This window comes from Vipera ursinii (genome assembly GCF_947247035.1).
Source record: "Vipera ursinii genome assembly, chromosome: 16".
Lineage (NCBI taxonomy): Eukaryota > Metazoa > Chordata > Lepidosauria > Squamata > Viperidae > Vipera > Vipera ursinii.
In genome coordinates this window covers 6,094,383-6,113,663 of record NC_139529.1, presented here as the reverse complement: position 1 = coordinate 6,113,663, position 19,281 = coordinate 6,094,383, and the positions used below count along the sequence as shown (strand labels likewise).

The 19,281-nt window shown below is 42.5% G+C and overlaps 3 protein-coding genes across 3 annotated transcripts in view; 1 reads left to right on the top strand and 2 right to left on the bottom strand.

Annotated features, from left to right (window-relative positions):
* The window catches only part of NTNG2 (netrin G2), a 226,933-nt gene that overhangs the window by 130,236 nt on the left and 77,416 nt on the right, over positions 1-19,281 (bottom strand).
* LOC310647534 (uncharacterized protein) lies at positions 4,603-5,949 on the top strand (the record flags this gene model as incomplete). The annotated part of the gene is made up of 1 exon (XM_083374852.1): positions 4,603-5,949. The coding sequence occupies one exon, from the start codon at positions 4,603-4,605 to the stop codon at positions 5,947-5,949; it is 1,347 nt and encodes a 448-aa protein (XP_083230978.1).
* On the bottom strand, positions 8,723-19,164 carry FBXW2 (F-box and WD repeat domain containing 2). The gene is made up of 8 exons (XM_083375151.1): positions 19,109-19,164; positions 16,654-16,759; positions 15,133-15,642; positions 14,664-14,858; positions 13,501-13,634; positions 12,676-12,762; positions 11,002-11,171; positions 8,723-9,600 (listed from the first exon to the last, which is right to left on the bottom strand). Exons 3-8 carry the CDS (start codon positions 15,620-15,622, stop codon positions 9,312-9,314), a joined length of 1,365 nt encoding a protein of 454 aa, XP_083231277.1. The 5' UTR covers positions 15,623-15,642; positions 16,654-16,759; positions 19,109-19,164; the 3' UTR covers positions 8,723-9,311.

Here is a 19,281-nt window from a genome sequence, read left to right as displayed (position 1 = left end):
GAAGTTGGCAGATGTGGAAATGCGATTTCAGGAACAGCTTCTGAGCTTTCAGATGCTTATTGAGTTTCAGTGATTTTCCATTTTTGATTCTCTCTGCCGTGAGTTTGATCTTTCAGAACTGTAGCCGTAAGATACTTTTAGGAAGCTCACCCGGTCTCAGCTGCACCCAGGCTGAGATGTCACATTTTCTGCTAACAATAAAGACATTTTGGCCATAAGTCACAAGCCCAGTTTTGCTCCAAGCTGTTGTATGCAAGCTAGGAATCTCAGTCAGGATAGCAAGATGTTTGGTGGTATCTGAATGGACTTCTGACAGTGGCAGATGTATTTAGGGGTCCACAGCCATTATTCCATTAGATTTGTAAGGCTGCCCGGAATAGTTTTTTTTTAAATTGAGTGATTGTATAAATCTAATTAAAAAGACAGATTAGACAGTTGACAGACAGACAGACAGACAGATAGATATAAAGAGAGATAAACAAAGATCAATAAATGCAGATAGATACAAATAGAGAGAAATAGAAATAAAGAAATAAATATAGATAGATAAAGGTAGTCAAGAGATAAGATAAACAAGAGACAAAGGATAAGATAGCTAGATGAGAGAGAGAGAAATAGATACATAGAGATAAACATAAAGATAAATAAAATAGATAGATACAAATAGAAATAGAAATAAACAAATAAATATAGATACATATAGATAAGAGATAATATAAACAAGAGACAAGCAATAAGATAAATAGCTAGGGATAGATAGATAGATAGATAGATAGATAGATAGATAGATAGATAGATAGATAGATAGATACATAGAAATAAACAAAGGTAAATAAATATAGATAGATACAAATAGAGAGAAATAGAAATAAATAAATATAGATACATATAGACAAGGGATAAGATAAATAGTAGGTAGATAGATAGATAGATAGATAGATAGATAGATAGATAGATAGATAGAGAAATAGATACATAGAGATAAACAAAGGTAAATAAGTATAGATAGATAAAAATAGAGAGAAATAGAAATAAATAAATATAGATACATATAGACAAGGGTTAAGATAAATAGATAATAGGTAGATAGATAGATAGATAGATAGATAGATAGATAGATAGATAGATAGATAGAGATAGATAGATAGATAGAGAAATAGATACATAGAGATAAACAAAGGTAAATAAATATAGATACAAATAGAGAGAAATAGAAATAAATAAATATAGATACATATAGACAAGGGATAAGATAAATAGATAATAGGTAGATAGATAGATAGATAGATAGAGAAATAGATACATAGAGATAAACAAAGGTAAATAAATATAGATACAAATAGAGAGAAATAGAAATAAATAAATATAGATACATATAGACAACGGATAAGATAGATAATAGATAGATAGATAGATAGATAGATAGATAGATAGATAGATAGATAGATAGATAGATAGATAGATAGATGATAGATAGATTGATAGAGATAAATAGATACATAGAGATAAACAAAGATAAATATAGATACAAATAGAGAGAAATAGAAATAAATAAATATGGATAGATAAAGATAGACAAGGGATAAGATAAATGATAGATAGATTAGTTTATTTGGAAGAGAGGGCCTTTTTAAGCTTACATGATTATAGCACTTCTTCCACTCTCAAGAGGGAAAAGAAGGAGGAGGAAGAACAGGGAGGCGCCACTTTCCACCATTTTGAGCAGTTTATTAGCAGCCATTCCAAGAGGAGAGGAAAAGGCAGGAATTTTTATATACATTTTTATTCCTCTCCCTCCGTCCTTTCCTCATATAACTGCTCAGGGGTTAACGCTATTTCTTTCTTTCTTTCTTTCTTTTTTCTTTTGAGGGGAGAAAAATAGCATTTTTCTTCAGCTTCCTGAGGAAATCCTTGAGGTGAGGATTTTAGGTTTGATTTTACTCTATTTTTTTTAAAAAAATAGCCTTTAATGGCAGGGAAATATCAGTTTTTCTTTGACAATATAGCTGACATTGACATTGATAGATATAATAATGCATACATATCTATATTAGATATAAATAGATGTAGATGAGAGTTGGAGACAAGTTATTATTGATAGGTAATGGATATTTACAGGATATAAATGTAGCTGAAATTAATATAGAGTGGATGTATAAACTATATTAATTTCAGCTACATTTATATCCTCTAAATATCCATTATCAATTACATATGTGTGTGTGTGTGTGTGTGTGTGTGTGTATACTGCTCAAAAAAATAAAGGGAACACAAAATAAGACATACTACTATTAAATACAGTACATTGTGTTGTTTAAGTGTTCCCTTTATTTTTTGAGCAGTATATATATATATATATATATATATATATATATATATATATATATATATGTGTGTGTGTGTGTGTGTGTGTGTGTGTGTGTGTATGTGTATGTGTGTGTGTATATATATATATATATATTATAATAGATATCAATAATAGATTTATGTGTGTGTATCTATATATGTATATATGTGTGTATGTATGTGTATGTATTACATATATATATATGAAAATTTTTTAGATTTAGATTACACAAATAATATCACTGTTGTATCATCTGCAAACTTCAATACTGTTCCCTGTTTATATACAGTAACTCTGAGTTTGGTGGTTTTCTTGCAGACGTTTCATGACCCAACTAGGTAACATCATCAGTGCTAGAAGGGAGTGAGGTTTGGAGGAGGAGGAGGGTTGTGGGGACCTTAGTGCTCGTTGAGCTTGGTGGTTTTCCTGGAGATGTCTCATGACCCAACTAGGTAACATCATCAGTGCTAGCGGACCCACTCTTTCCTAACACTGACGATATTACCCAGTTTCAACCCTGATCTGCAGACATTCTCCTTTCAATCTATTGTACGCAAAGTAGCTGTTGTTAAGGCCTAACCAAATGGAGTTATTCGGTCATCAGGTGGAACAGGTGCTGCTGGACAAAGCTGACTTCCTTTGAATGGTGGGCCTTTGTTGAAAGGCCTTTCAGAGAAAGCAACAAGGGCTTGTTTTTCAGGAAAGGCTCAGGTTGAGTCACTGATGATGTTACCTAGCTTCAGCCCTGATCGACAAAAAGTCTCCTTTCAAACCTCAATCTACAAATATTCTCCTTTATCGGTAGGTTCTGTCTGTTGTTCTCAAGGTAGCTGTGGTTAAGGTCTGAGAAAATGGAGCTATTCAGTCACCAGGTGGAACAGGCGTTGCTGGACAAAGGTGCCTTCCTTTGAATGGTGGGGCAACTGGACCTTTGTTGAAAGGCCTTGCAAAGAAAGCAACAAGGGCTTCTTTTTTTCAGGAAATGTTCAGGTTGCAACAGACACACCTTTACAAGCACGTTGTTCAGCTTCCATTCTATTTTAGAATGGAATGGAATGGAATGGAATAGAATAGAATAGAATAGAATAGAATAGAATAGAATAGAATAGAATAGAATAGAATAGAATAGAATAGAATAGAATAGAATAGAATAGAATAGAAATAGAAATAATAGAAATAGAATTAGAAATAGAAATAGAAATAGAAATAGAATATGAAATGGATAGAATAGAATAGAACAGAATAGAATAGAATATGAAATGGATAGAATAGAATAGAATAATAGAATAGAATAGAATAGAATAGAATAGAATAGAATATGAAATAGATTAGAATAGAATAGAATAGAATAGAATAGAATAGAATAGAATAGAATAGAATAGAATAGAATAGAATAATAGAATAGAATTAGAAATCATATAGAAATAGAAATAGAATATGAAATGGATAGGATAGAACAGAATAGAATAGAATAGAATATGAAATGGATAGAATAGAATAGAATAGAATAGAATAGAATAGAATAGAATAGAATAGAATAGAATAGAATAGAATAGAATAGAAATAGAAATAGAAATAGAATATGGATAGAATAGAATAGAAATAGAATATGAAATGGATAGAATAGAATAAGAAATAGAAATAGAATATGGATAGAATAGAATATGAAATGGATAGAATAGAATAGAATAGAATAGGATAGGATAGGATAGGATAGGATAGGATAGGATAGGATAGAATAGAATTAGAAATCATAGAAATAGAATATGAAATGGATGATGGAATAGAACAGAATAGAATAGAATATGAAATGGATAGAATAAAATAGAATAGAATAGAATAGAAATAGAAATAGAAATAAAAATAAAAATAGAATATGGATAGAATAGAATAGAAATAGAATATGAAATGGATAGAATAGAATAAGAAATAGAAATAGAATATGGATAGAATAGAACAGGATAGGATAGAATAGGATAGAATAGAATAACAACTTTATTGTCACTTTGAATGTACACTAAAATCAGTATACATTAACATGAAATTTTGTTGCATTCAGCTCTCAAAGGGTCACCACCTCCGGTAGACACTAGATAAATATGACAAAAATAAATAAATACCGAGGGCTCAAGAGATTTCTCTTAAAACCTATTCCTTTTAAGAGGGAGCCATTTGTTAAGGAGGAATAACGTAATTTTACTTACTCCTCTCACTTGTCTAACGTACATATTTTGTAGCAACATCAAAGGAATAAGATGCCTCGCTTCAAGAGCAAGATGGTTTGGATGGCCGTCCCTTTCTTAATTCTTCTGCTCTTTGAAATGTACCCCAGAAGGCCATCGTCCCCAGCCTCACAAACCAAGCTATCCTTGGGCCCTTGCAGAGGTGAGCTGGTCAAGGATACCATCACCGCCTTAAAACACAACAAAACCTTCATCATTTCGTTGTACCACGATGATCGGCAACAAAACCTCACCCGGGCAATTGCAGTGGTCCATTACAAAAAAATCCAAGATCTTTATTGCTGGTTTTGCTGCGGTCATGACAATCGCATTTCTATCATTCGGGCAAGCGTTGACATCCACCCAGAGAGATTTGGGCTCCCGGTTGGGGCGGCAGATATTGTGTGTTTGGAACCGCAACGCTGCTTGCCCCAGTATATGTCCATTCACCCATCCACTAGGGGATCCATGGCTGACCTCCCGTGGTTTGAAATCAACAACCGGGTTTCCAGGACTTGGTTTCTGAGGGATTACACCGTCTGTCTGTCTGTCATGCCCGAGAATTACGACAACGTCCTGCAGTTTGTGCAAAGCATGGAAATGTACAAAACCCTGGGGGCCAAGAAAGTGTTTATTTACAAAATGAACTGCAGCTCGCTCATGGACCGGATTTTAAACTTTTACGTTCAAGAAGGCACTCTTGAGATCATACTTTGGCCAATTACTTCCTACGTGCGTCTGTCGTCTTTTTGGTACTCTTACCATGACTGGGGCTATGGGAAAACGACCGTTTTAAATGACTGCATTTACCGTAACATGTACAGAAGTAAATACGTGGTTTTTAACGATATCAATGAAATTATCCTTCCCTTAAAACACCCAAGCTGGAAAGATATGATCGATAGCCTTGAGGATCAGCATCCAGGAGCTGGGATCTTCTTTTTTGAGAGTCACTTTTTTTCTCAGAATGTGTTTTTGTCTTTGGACAAATTCAATGTCACTTTCTGGAAAGCCATCCCCGGAGTGAACATATTGCAACATGTTTATCGAGAGCCCAATAAGCTGCATATCAATATTTTGAAGAAAATGATTGTAAACCCAAGGAGCGTGGTTCAGGCCTCCAGCCATTCCGTTCTCAAAGGATACGGTCGAACGCTCGAAGTCTCCAGGGACGTCGCAATCCTTTACAATTGTAGGAGACACCTTGACAGTGAATTTGGGGAACAATATCTCGTGAGGGACACAGCCATTTGGAGGTTCAACATATCGTTGATTAGCAACGTTAATAAAGTTTTTGATGAGGTTCTCGGCAAACGAGTCGAGAGCATCCCCAAGGCCATTTGGAGCATGTTCTGGGAAAGCCTTGCAAAAATCTTTTAAAAGCTTTGGCTTTTTTTCACTTGAACCCCGAAGCGTTTTCCTCCCCCCAGCCTATGCGTGCGCCGTTCACGCCTTTAGAGAAAAAAATCAGAGAGATTAAATGTATAGTTCCTCTTACATCCTGGCTTTGCAGAAAACTGAGTTGCTTTATCTGCTGTTTAATTAAAAGAGGATTAACTCAGAGACGTCATTTGTCTCTTGTCAGGAGTGCGCCCCGAGAACAGTTTTTGGGAAGTTTTCATAAATTGTACTGGTTGTTAACATCATCCAGAACTAAATTTTAAACTATGATAGCTAGCAACAATGGATGAATGTAACTCTAAAAAAAATTGAATTTAGATAATTTTAGGCGGATACTGCAATCCCCAGAAAGTTAGCTATCATTTTATTGTACTATAGTCATATGCGTGTCATAGTTTCTACAATGAAACGCATCAATTAAGTTAAATTTACGTTGCTTAAAAACTTACAGTTTAGTCATTCAAGGCAGTTTCACAGAACACAATAAAAAACAAAACAAAAGGAATGTCTACGGAGATTCTCTGTCATCCAGCTCGGGGTTGTCCCAAAGGTGCTTTTTCAAAAGGCAACTGGATTTTCTTTGTTTTTCCTTGAAAACGTTTCGCTTCTCATCCAAGAAGCTTCTTCTGAGCTGAAGAAGCTTTTGGACGCGAAGCAAAATGTCTTCCAAGGAAAAACAAAGACCAGTTGGCTTTGGGAAAACCACTTTGGGACAAAAAACAAAAAAAACAAAAGGAAGCCCACCCGAGATCGTTAATTGAAAGCAACTTTAAGGATTATGCCTGTAACAAAATGGTGGTTGTCAAGAAAATTTAATTATTTCGGAATGGGATGAGTTTGATATTAAATGTTGATAAATGAGGTTGGTGTAATTTGTTCTTCAAGCATCCTGTTTTTCACAGAAATGGCTTCAGGTTTGGACAACCATAAATTACGTGGATGATCCCTTGTGTTTTTCAACAGAACTTATCAAGCACAAATTATTGTAACTCTTGAGTTCAAGATGCCTTTCCCCCCACCCACACCCCCCCCCCCAAACCACCATCCTGTCTTTGATAGCAGGAACTTTTCAGGGAAACAGAGGGGGAAAAATAACTCTTAAAAAAAGGAATCCGGGAAATCTTATTTCCACATCTGTGTGGATCGAGAATAAATTTTACACATTCTTTTAACAGTGTGGTGATTACCCAACGCTGTAATTGAAGCTTCGGTATGTAGAAGAGATTGAGAGAGGAATAGGTAACATGGGCAATGGGAATCTTTCCCACGTTTTCATGCCTGTGGTGCATGAAGTCCACGCCCATGCGACATGTGGGTGCATGTCACCGGAAAGATCGCAGTTCAAAACATGACGGGATTGTCAAGGCCTTAACTGTAACCGGCTAAGACATCCACCAGTTCTCCAGCGTTTCCTTCGGTTATGTCTCAATGTATTATGCAACCGTAGATTTGATCAGCATAGGGCCTCTAAATCTAGACAGCTTCCCCAGAACACAGCGAGTTCCGTGTTCATGCTTGCAACACAGGTACACTCTTATTTTCACTCACTCCTGCATCCTTGGCAGCCTCCTCAAACTTGGGTTTCGTGGGTTCTCATTTAACTATGACTTCCCAGGACTTTCCAAGATGCGGTTTGTCACAAAACCTGTCGAATTCAAAAGATTGTGACTAAAAAATAAGAGCCATTCTCCAGGACTTCCGGTAAGCAAACTCTTTCCACCCAGTTTGGAAAAGCCAAGCACTGGAGAACACATTGCGGTTAAAAGAAGTTACTTAACAGCGAGTCGGCCAGGACTGGCGGTGAGAACCGGATGGCGGACACCGATTTCATCAAGAGTCTGAAACTGCTGCCTTCTCGCAAAATGACTCCCAAAATTAGAGCGCTTAGAGCGGAATGGGTTCCAAGCAGTCAGTCTAGAACACGGGTGTCAAATTCGCTGCGTCACGTGACATGTCGCGACTTTTTTTTTTTTGCCTTGCCTTGCCAGACCTGGTTCAGTTGGCACTTGGCAACTGGCATGTACGTAGGACAGTTGCAGCATCCTAGGGTCATGTGGTTCTCCATTTGCAACCTTACGACAAGCAAAGTCAATGAGGACCCAGATTGTTGGGGGCAATAAGCTGACTTTGTAATAATGCCGCTTGAGATGGGGCCGAAAGCCCTAATAAGCAGGCATATACATAGAATGAAGGCTAAGCACATTGGTTTGTGCTTTAAAATTGTAAGCCGCCCTGAGTCTTCGGAGAAGGGCGGGATATATTTTTTTATTTTTATTTTAATTCCATTTATATCCTGCCCTTCTCCAAAGACTCAGGGCGGCTTACAAGCTTAGCAGTAGCCTTCATTCTACGTATATGCCTGCTTATTAGGGCTTTCACACACACACACCCCAAGCGGCATTATTACAAAGTCAGCTTAATTGCCCCCAACAATCTGGGTCCTCATTTTACCCACCTCGGAAGGATGGAAGGCTGAGTCAACCTTGAGCCTGGTGGGACTCGAACCTGCACTAATTGCAGGCAGCTGGTGTTACTTAAGGAGGCATTAGCCCACTGCTCCACCAAGGGATTAAAATAAAATAAAATAAAGTCAATGGGGAAGCCAGACCCACTTCCCAACTGGGTTACTAACTCAGCTTAACAATTCACTTAACAACGGTAGCCAGAAAGGTTGCCAAAACGGGGACAAAACTTAACAACTGTCTCGCTTAGCGACAGAAATTTGGGGCTGTCGTGGTTGGGTGTTAAGGACTAGCTGTATTCAAATCTTACATAACGGTGGTGAATCAGAGGGTTTTTTTTTTAAAGAAAACAAACAAAGAAAAAGCAAATTTGACTTGATTTCCTTTTTTCCTCCAAACGGGGAGAGAGTGGTTAGAAAGAGATGCATTTCAATTGTCTTGAGCTGTTGTTGTTGTTTTTTTCCCCCTCCTGCCAACCCCCAAGAAACCCCAAACCGGTCGCAAAATATGCTCAAATGGATATATTTGAACACGAATAAGATATATACGTATGAGCCAATGTTGGAAACAGTCAAGATGCTGGGAAACCTTCATTCTGAGAAGAAAGAAAGAAATGGCAACAGGCTCCTTTGTGCCGGGGGTGGGGGTTGGGGCTCCTCCTCTCCCAAAAATGGCATTGAAAACAAAATGGTAAAAAAAAAAAAAAAATGACGACGACGATTGTGCGTTGCAGGATGAAAACCTCGTGTTAACTTTGGTTCATGCAAAGCATTGTCCCTTGGATTCGTTGCTGGCAGTCTCCATTCTCTTTATATATTTATTATATATATATATATATATATATATAAAGCCACATATCCCAGAGTCCGTCGGCTGACTTCAGCCATGTTCCTTCCACAAAACCAGGTGGATACTATGGTCGGGCATGCTGGTGGCAAACACCAAGCCCAGATCATTGCGTCCGTCCAAGCCGTCCAGCCAAGCCATTTCTCCAGCCAAGAAGCTTGAGCCCCTTTTGGACTTCCGGTATTCCGGCAGCGGCCAACGGGTGATCAACTTCTCTGTCCTCAGGTCCATGATGTACAGGTGGTGGTTATCAAACAGGAGGGCGAAAATGTCACCAAAGCCCAGCAAGGACAGGTTTGCAAATTCAGGTGGTTTGATAACCCTGCAGTAAAGGCAGGAAAAAAAAAATCAGATGAAAATATAAGAGGAATAATAATAATAATAATAATAATAATAATAATAATAATAATAATAATGAAGAAGAAGAAGATGATGATGATAATGGAAGGGGAAAGCTCTGTGTTGCCCCGAATCCCCCCCACACACACATCCCGCTTTTCCAAGCGCACATTCCATCACAACGGGAGAACGGGACAGGGATAATGAAGCCCACGCGCGCACGCACGCACGCACACATACACACGCCCAACAAGAAGAAGCCATCTCCTTAGCTTGGGTTTAGAACGTGTCATCCATTATAGTTTAAAACACTTAGCGTCCGGTATGTAAAATATCTCAGACGCCGCCAACAACCTTCCAAAATATTCTAAGTAAAACAAAGGACCCAGCAGCTCCAAAATAAAAAAAATAAAAAAGGGGAGTCCTCTATGTAATACATGGTGTAAGGATTGTTAACAGCCACTATGTAGAACAGACAGGTGGCAGAGTGCACCCAGGAACATCTGCCAGCAGCTAGAAGATATGATGGAAACTCTTTAATTTCATAATAAATGGACAGACTCAACTGGGAAGCTGTGAGCATCGGCAATCGACACCAGGTAAGCAGAGATTAACACCAAGATTAATACTAATCAAGTAATTACCAACGCAGACAAATAAGCTAGCAGTAAGCCTAATCAAGAAACCACCAAGAACACTCAATCAATCAGTCAATCCATCTTTAGTAAGAGTCACAGACCAGCACCCAAGAACGCAACGGATTAACTAAGATAAAGCAGAACTGAACAGAGCAGGACATGGTAATATATTACAACTGATGGTAAAATCATCAGTGGGTGACTAAGGCCTGCCTAATTTTAGAGACAGTGTCACAAAACGTAGTAGCTACATTCAGAGAAACTGAATAGCATATAAAAAGCACAATCCCCGCTCTCTTCTAGCCCTGATGATGTTACCTAGTTGGGTAATGAGATGTCTGCAAGAAAACCACCAACCTTAAGAGACCACCAAGGACCCGACAATCCTCTTCCTCATCCTCTCCAGAAACCCCACTGCCTTCTAGCCCTGATGATGTTACCTAGTTGGGTAATGAAATGTCTGCAAGAAAACCACCAAGCTCAGAGTCCACCAAGGACCCCACAGTTTAGAAGACTCCAGGCGGGACACGGCAAGTATCAGAAGCATCTTAGGACCTCCAGGGAACGTTTGCCAATGTGATGTACAAAAGCTACTGATCCGGAAAGAAGATAGCTCAGCTCAGCTTCTTCTTAGGGGCATCTGCAAGGCCTTCCCAGTGCATTTTGGGTAAAAGGAGCGTCTGGCCACGAGTTCCTCTATTCCATAATTTATTTATTTTTTAGAAAAAAAAATTCAGAACGGCTACCTCAGGATATCGTAGCTGGCGAAGTCCCACTGGTACAATCCGATCGCCGAACTGCACACAATGTATTTCCCGTCGAAGTGAAGCCGAGGCTGCAGAGAGATGCTGCGGTCTTCGGAAACCGTCAGGGTCTTCAAACATTTGCAGTTGATCTCTCTTCCGATTGGCCAGATCTGCAAAGGAAAAAGAAAAAAGAAAAAATTTGAAAACCAGGAAATCGTAGCAACCTTAGAAGTTCAACTCCTGACCATCTCCTGCCATCTCTGGGCCTGGAACAACTTCCCCAAATACCCACAAGCTCCCTTTAGCAAATAAGACTTTTTGGAAAATGCCCCAAGCCTAGCGTGAGCCCACCGCCACAAAAAGCTAAATTGAGATAATTACCCCCCTCCCAAATGTCCAATCTCCTTTTCTAGGCTACAAAACATCCCACAGCAAATGTGTTTTATTGATTTTTAACACACACCTTAATAGTTGGTAAACATTGTGTTGTCTGGGTTAGTGTTTAGAAAACAGTAACAATTAATTTCTACAATTTTATAGTCCATCAAATAACTGTCCTTGATTCCCTCTTCTTCCAGTCATATTCTCTTTAGCCAACCTTAAATTAATACAGTTCCTATTTAAATAAATGACAGTGAAATATAAACCTTTTTCTCATGCTTCTGCAAATAAATAACCACATCAGCGTAAAGCTTCTTTTCGATGGTCGTCTTGACTGCCTCGTCATAAATCCTGTTTACATTCTGATTTAAATTTGTTTTCCCCACAGTATTCAAAACATTTAATGGTTAAGATTTTCTCAAAATTAGTTACCCTTAAGCATTTAAATCTTTTTTTTTCTCACACAAGCCATCACATTTTTTTTTTACATTTCTCATCTCTTAAAAGAAAAGAAGAGAAAAAGAAAAAGAAAAAATTGAGAGAACTACCGTCCCCTCAAACCTGAAATTTCTTAAGAATCCATTTGCAAAGTCTGTGTCGCCTTGAGGCAGGCAACAGAAGAAACAGTCACCTAACAACCGATGTTCTTTCCGTTTTCTTTGTTTAAAGGATTAAGGTACTCGGCGCTCAAAGTCACCTAGGGACCTCAGTGTCAAAATCTTCCTTCTCATCTATCCTCACCCTTCTTTTCGCCAAGCTGCAGCCATCTTGCCTTTTCTGACTTCCAATCTTCTCTTCCCGAAGAAAATTCTTACAGGGCAAATCTATCAAATTCTCGAGTACAGGTAGTCCTCGGCTTATAAGAGTTCGTTTAGTGACCGCTTGACGTTACAACGGCACTGAAAAAAAGTCGACTTTGGACCGTTTTTCACAATAGCATCCCCAGGGTCGTGTGATCAAGAGTCATATGTTGGCAACCAGTTCTTATTTATGACGGCCGCAGAGTCCCAGGATCGTGTCATCTCCTTTTGCGACCTGACAAAGCAAAGTTGAGGGGGAAGCCAGATTCACTTAACAACTGGGTCCCTAACTTAACAACGGGAGTGATCCACCTAACAGCTGGTCCTCGCATGGGACAGAATTCACTTAACAAACGTCTCGCTGAGCAACAAAAATTTTGGACTCAATTGTGGTCGTTAAGTCGAGGACTACCTGCCCCTCTCTTAGTCCTCCAGACACCGGCCCCCTTGCTCCCCCAATTTCAATGCTTCCTAAATGAAAAGCTGGACGTACCTTGATTTCATACTTATCCGCACTTAAAAGAATGTAATCGCCAGGGCTGTGCATGAGGGATTTGACTTTGCTCTCTTGTAAGACCACCTGCCGGGAAAAAAAGTGGATTTCAGAAAGGCTACAGGCAAGCCAACCCAACACGTTAAGATTTGTTCCGGTGCATTCAGATCAGGTTTCCTGGGCCTGATTCAGACAGTCAGATCTCATATCACCTGTAAACAGGTGGGGCTGCTGAACGTACTAATTCTCTGGTAGAGCAACATCTGCGCTGTTATGTGAATTATCAGCAAACTAACAGGGAGGGGGGTGGCTGGAATGCAGAGGTGGGAGAATGGCATTCAAAAATCTGTCGGCTTCCGTGACACAGCGCTGTCATCTCAAGGACACAGCGAGCAGATGTCCTGGCGTGGCTGGCTGTTTCCCATAACAAAATGAACAGAAGGGATCGGTGGACGTTTTGGACTGGAGGGAAAAGGGGGAATTAACACTTGCTTTTATGCGGGAAACCCAGAGCTGGTTTTGCTTCTTCGATGCCAATGTAGCATAATGAGTAAAGTTTTATGCTCTTAGTAAAATAATAATGTCCCAGGAGTTCTTTTTTTCTGGATTCGCCAACTGGACAGTTGACATCCCCATGCTAGCTGGGGAATTCTGGGAGTTGAAGTCCACAAATCTTTAAACCGTTGAGTTTGGAGAACTCTGATCTCGAGCGTCAACGAAACAGCTCTAAGGTACACAGCTCAAGCCTTTCCTAAGCTGGTTGGAGAAAATGTTAAGTAACCCAAGAGGTTGGCTTGGGAAAAGGAGAACATCTGAGCTACTCGCCTTTGTGACCCACTCCGTGTGTCCAGTCAACGTGTTGAGGCAGACGCTTGTCGATAAGGCCCACACTTTCACAGTGAAATCCGCTGAGCCACTGACCAGAATATCCAAGTCATCATTGTAATCCACACTGAAAACTACAGGAAGAGAAAAGAGAATTGTATTATAAAAGGGACAGACTCTTCCAAGAGGTGGAATCGGAAGAGAAATTTGAAGAGCGGCCGGAACATACCAGCATGAAGGGTCCTTGGTGCTCTCTGAGCTGGGTGTTCTCCTTTTTTGCAGACATTTCATTTCCAAACTAGATCACACCATCATTTTACACCGTCATTTGTGCCATGCCTATTAGCACCAATGACGTGGCCTAGTTTGGTAATGAAACGTCTGCAAGAAGACAACGCTCAGAGCGCGCCAAGGACCCCCCACAGTCTTCCACCTCCTCCATTCTGCACACCACACTCCTTTCCAATACTGATGGTGTTACCTAGTTGGGTCATGAAACGTCTGCAAGAAAACCACCAAGCTCAGAGAGCACCGAGGACCCCACAGTCCTCCTCCTATTAGCACCAATGACGTGACCTAGTTTGGTAATGAAACGTCTGCAAGAAGACAACCACGCTCAGAGCGCGCCAAGGACCCCACAGTCCTCCTCCTCCTCCATCATTCCTCACTCCCTTCTAGCACTGATGTTACCTAGTTTGTTAATGAAACGTCTGCAAGAAGACAACCAAGCTCAGAGAGCGCCAAGGACCCCCCCACAGTCCTCCACCTCCTCCATTCTGCACACCACACTCCTTTCCAATACTGATGGTGTTACCTAGTTGGGTCACGAAACGTCTGCAAGAAAACCACCAAGCTCAGAGAGCAACAAAGGCCCCAAGGTCCTCCTCCTGCTCCTCCTAAAATCTGCAAACCCCACACCCTTCTAGCACTGATGATGTTATCTAGTTTGGTGGTGAACTATCTGCAAAACAACAACAACAACAACCCAGGTCTGAGAGCATCAAGGACCCATCGTCTTGATCCTGATCTACAAACATTTTCCCCTATCGGTATTTTTGTCCTAAGCAGTCTGCAAGATGGGAGGCGGAAGGATGGCTAAACTGAGGAAGCAGCTCCACATAACACGTACCTGCCACGACCCCCTCCTCAAAACCCCGACCTACCTGCCCCTGTGTGGCCTCGGAAATGCTGTGTCTTGGCTCCTGAGCTCCACTCCCAGCAGGCTACCGTGTTATCGAACGAGCCAGTGACCAGCTTCTGCTCATCGAACTTTACCGCCGCACACGTGTGGGTCTGGATGCCGTAGATGCACTGCCCCGTGCTCACGTCCCACAGCTTGGCCGATAAGTCGTCTGAACCTACAACCCAAAGGGAAGAAAGGCAGGTTACTTTAAGTGACCTGGGAGCCAGAGGGCTCGGAGGAAGGCTGAGCCGATGCATGGCAAACCGGGAAGACCAACTTCCTGCACACTTGACGGTTTTGTCCGTAGGGCTCCAATTTAGCTTTCTCGCCAGAGGGGCACGGTTGTTTTTTGGGGCCCGGTGTTTTGACTGCCCGCGGCAACCCGTAATCTTCAACCACTGCCCGTCTCCAACTCTCGCCGCAGCTGTTTAGGTCCAGGACTGCCCTACCTGTGCAAAGGAGTCCGTCTTTGTAATACAGCGCATACACCCTGGCACTGTGTCCGATCAAGGAGGAGGTCTCGAAAGCTTCGTGGTCCTGCAACTGCTTCATCCGCAAGATGGCCTTCAGGTAGGCCTTTTTCCAGTGGAGAGCATCCTGAACAGAGTCGTCGATCTGCCAGCCCAGGTTCCGACAGGCCGCCTGCCACACCTCCAGACAGGCACTTATGACCTTGTTCCACTGCTTAGAGACGAGGCAACACGTGAGTAAGGTCTGAGGGTCCAGCCATCTTAACAGGTAGAAGCTCAGCTCCAGCGGGAGCAGCTTCAGGAAGTCCCGCTTGAGGAGGGTCTCCAGGCTGTTGGAGAGGTGCCTGAGCTGAGCAGCCCCGCTCAAGGCTATCAGATCGTCCAACGCCTCATTCCTCTGCAGGTCCGTCAGGGCGAGAAACGTGGCAGAGAGGTTTTCAAGCCATGCTTCGAAGTCCTTCCTCTCCATAAGGTAAGAGAAACATTTACCTGCGGTGCATCAAAAGAGGGCATTAGGTACCCACAGCCTGCGCAACGTTTCAACCCCGTGCTGATACCAGGAGTCAACTTGTAGCCCTTCATTTAGCGACCGTTCACTTACAAGGGCACTGGAAAAAAGAGAGACTTAAGGGCCGTTTTTCACACTTAACGACTGTGGCAGCATCCCCGCGGTCACGTGATCAACATTCAGACACTGGGCTCGTATTTATGATGGTCCCAGTGTCTTGGGGGTGGGGTGGGTCACGTGGTCCCCTTTTGTGACCTTCTGACAAGCAAAGTCAATGGGGGAAGCCCCGATTCATTTGACAACCGTGTTGCCAACTTCACAACTGCAGTGATTCCCTTAACAGCTGTGGCAAGAAAGGCTGTAAAATGGGGACAAGGCTCACTTAACGACTGTCTCGCTTAGGGAAATCGTGGCAGTGATTTGAGGATTCCCTGTAATAGGACCGGTCCCAGTGAAGACTTAAACAAGAGAGAGATAACCTTTACTGTCTTATTTTTTTTTTAACTGTGGGCAGACTGGCATGCGTTATGACATTCTGTTGCCTGCTCTCAAAAGTGTACAGATACACAACACACATATAAACATGCTACATACGACAGATGCATATTCCTTCCCCCCTTACATATAAATACATATACATATTAATCACTGCCCATCTTGAATACACAGAGGGGAGAGGTCAATACTGTACGGAACAAAATTGTGACTGAATCCAGATGTTCTGCTTTGGATACCGCGAAGCCCTCGCCTCCCAGAAGGCAACAAGGAAAACAGGTTGTGAAGAGGAAGTGTAGTGTCCCAGACAACCTTGCAGACTGCGAAGGGCACGGTTTGAAAAGGAACAACTCGTTTGGCAGTTTGACGCTCAAACAACTCAAAGAGGATTAAAGAGGACCGGTAAATGGAAAAAAAAATCTTCTCCTGTGCCTTTCCTTGTTCTCCCAGTTTTTATTCCTAGCCTTTGGACAGTTCGGGAAAGAGGTTACATCTACCTTAGATAGTTGTCTGTGATGGAATGATGTTCGGTAGGTTGCTGCCAGTTTTTCTTCTGCTCCTTGCAACCCAGCAGGGGCTGACCTTCCTCTGTATCCATTTCTCCTGTTCAAAGAACAAAAAACTCACGTTAGTAACCAAGGCGTGCACCTCAGAGTTCCCCAAGGCTCTTTCCTTCTTTCCTTCCTCCATTCTTTTCATTTTTGTTTCGTTTTGCTTTTTTTTTCCTCTTGGAGGCTGCCAGAGCTGAGACAGATCGCTCAGGCTAAAAGCTGAAGTCAGCTCATGCAAACGGCCCGGTCGTGTTTTTTTTGTTTTGTTTCATTTTATAAGGCACCTACTAGAGATTTTACGGCAGGGTGGAGGAAGGTGTCAAGGATTAACAAACCGACAGGAGAAAATGAAAGGAATTATTTTTTTTAAAAAAAAGATAAATAACGAACAGCGGCCCTAACAGAGGGATGACGTAAGAGGTGGCCATCACGCAAGCACAAAAGTGGTTCTGGAATGGGGCCAACTTTCTCCAGGAACTTGTTCTACACAACCATTACAGCACAAAACCTCAAATATCTCCCACAAGCCTATCTATGTACGCTTCCTGCGTGCCTCAGCCTACGAAGATTTAATATTTGCTGCCACAGTGTGGGAATGGGGGCATGGGAAGCGACTCAGTAGGGGCCCTCCCTGTTTTTCTGGACAGTGAAAGGAAGAGAAGGAAGACGTGCTTTCAGACTTGCAAAATACTGTTACTGCCAGCTTAGAATAAAGGAAGTGCTGACACTGATGGTTGGTTTCCTGTCTAGATGGGGGGGAAAAAACCAGAGCTGCCTTCTGCCCATCCTACCCCCCTGGCTGCCTCCAGAAGTTGTTAGTGCTCCATCCCTGGAGGTTTTTCCCAGAAGAGACCGGACAGCCATTTGTCTGGAAAGGGTATAAGGTCTACTGCTTGAGCAGGGGGTTGGACTAGAAGACCTCTAAGGTCCCTTTCAACTCTGTCATTCTGCATTCTGTGTGCGACTTAAGGGTCTCTTCTATTGTTATCTTTTGGCTGGGTCTTATTAGGCCGATAAGAGTCTGGACAGCCATTTGCCTGGAATGATATATGGTCCCTTGCTTCAGCAGGGGGTTGGACTAGAAGACCTCTAAGGTCCCTTCCTACTCTGTCATTCTGCATTCTGTGTGCGACTTAAGGGTCTCTTCTATTGGTATCTTTTGACTGGGTCTTATTACGTTTATATCAAGGCCGATGAGAGACTGGACAGCCATTTGCCTGGAATGATATATGGTCCCTTGCTTCAGCAGGGGGTTGGACTAGAAGACCTCTAAGGTCCCTTCCAACTCTGTCATTCTGTATTCTGTGTGCGACTTAAGGGTCTCTTCTATTGTTATCTTTTGGCTGGGTCTTATTAGGCCGATAAGAGACTGGACAGCCATTTGCCTGGAATGATATATGGTCCCTTGCTTCAGCAGGGGGTTGGACTAGAAGACCTCTAAGGTCCCTTCCAACTCTGTCATTCTGCATTCTGTGTGCGACGTAAGGGTCTCTTGTTATCTTTTGGCTGGGTCTTATTACGTTTATATCAAGGCCGATGAGAGACTGGACAGCCATTTGCCTGGAATGATATATGGTCCCTTGCTTCAGCAGGGGGTTGGACTAGAAGACCTCTAAGGTCCCTTCCAACTCTGTCATTCTGCATTCTGTGTGCGACGTAAGGGTCTCTTCTATTGTTATCTTTTGGCTGGGTCTTATTACGTTTATATCAAGGCTGATACCCTGGACAGCCATTTGCCTGGAATGGGATAGGGTCCCTTGCTGGAGCAGGGGGTTGGACTAGAAGACCTCTAAGGTCCCTCCCAACTCTGTCATTCTGCATTCTGTGTGCGACTTAAGGGTCTCTTCTATTGTTATCTTTTGGCTGGGTCTTATTACGTTTATATCAAGGCTGATACCTTGGACAGCCATTTGCCTGGAATGGGATAGGGTCCCTTGCTTCAGCAGGGGGTTGGACTAGAAGACCTCTAAGGTCCCGCCCAACACTTGTCATTCTGCATTCTGATCTTGTTTGGAGTTTAAAAGGTATTTCTGACTTCAACCCCGACCTCCCCCCACCCACCTCTGACGCCCACCCACCCCTTTTGGTTTGCAAAGGGCCAAGCTGGGGCTGAGCTTTCCTCATGCCTGGAGGAAGACGGAAGGGGGGGCAAGCAATAGCACCCCGTCCCATTGCCGCCATGTTCCCCCCAGTGGCCCCCATCTCCCACCCACCCACCCCTTTGGCGCACCGAAAACCTCTCCCCGCCCCCACTCCTTCCTGGCCCCGCCCCCTGGCTGCCGGCTGTCTCCATAGCAACCTGAGCTCCAACCCCAGGCCTGACCCCCCCCCTCCCCGTGACTCTCCCCCTCCCTCTCCACTCCGCTCCCTCCCACCCGCCGCTTCATTTGGGGCGCCGAACCTGCCGCCACCGGATTCCAATAGAGCTTTTGGCCCGGGAACTTCCGGCGCCGGAGCACGGACGTCATCTCCGCGCGACGCCGCCCGCTTCTCTAGCAAGGCGGGGCATAGAGTCGGAGAGGGCAGAGCGTCCTTTCCGCGTCGGCTTTTAGGGGAGTCGGGGAGTTTCGTCCG

What these genes read in the sequence shown, in the direction of transcription:
- FBXW2 (XM_083375151.1), bottom strand. Translation starts at nt 15,622, where the DNA reads ATGGAGAGGAAGGACTTCGAAGCATGGCTTGAAAACCTCTCTGCCACG. An exon ending in AGACGGACTCCTTTGCACAG is followed by an intron (nt 14,859 to 15,132) that starts GTAGGGCAGTCC and finishes TTTGGGTTGTAG; the next exon opens with GTTCAGACGACTTATCGGCC. An exon ending in GCCAGCTACGATATCCTGAG is followed by an intron (nt 9,601 to 11,001) that starts GTAGCCGTTCTG and finishes CCTTTACTGCAG; the next exon opens with GGTTATCAAACCACCTGAAT.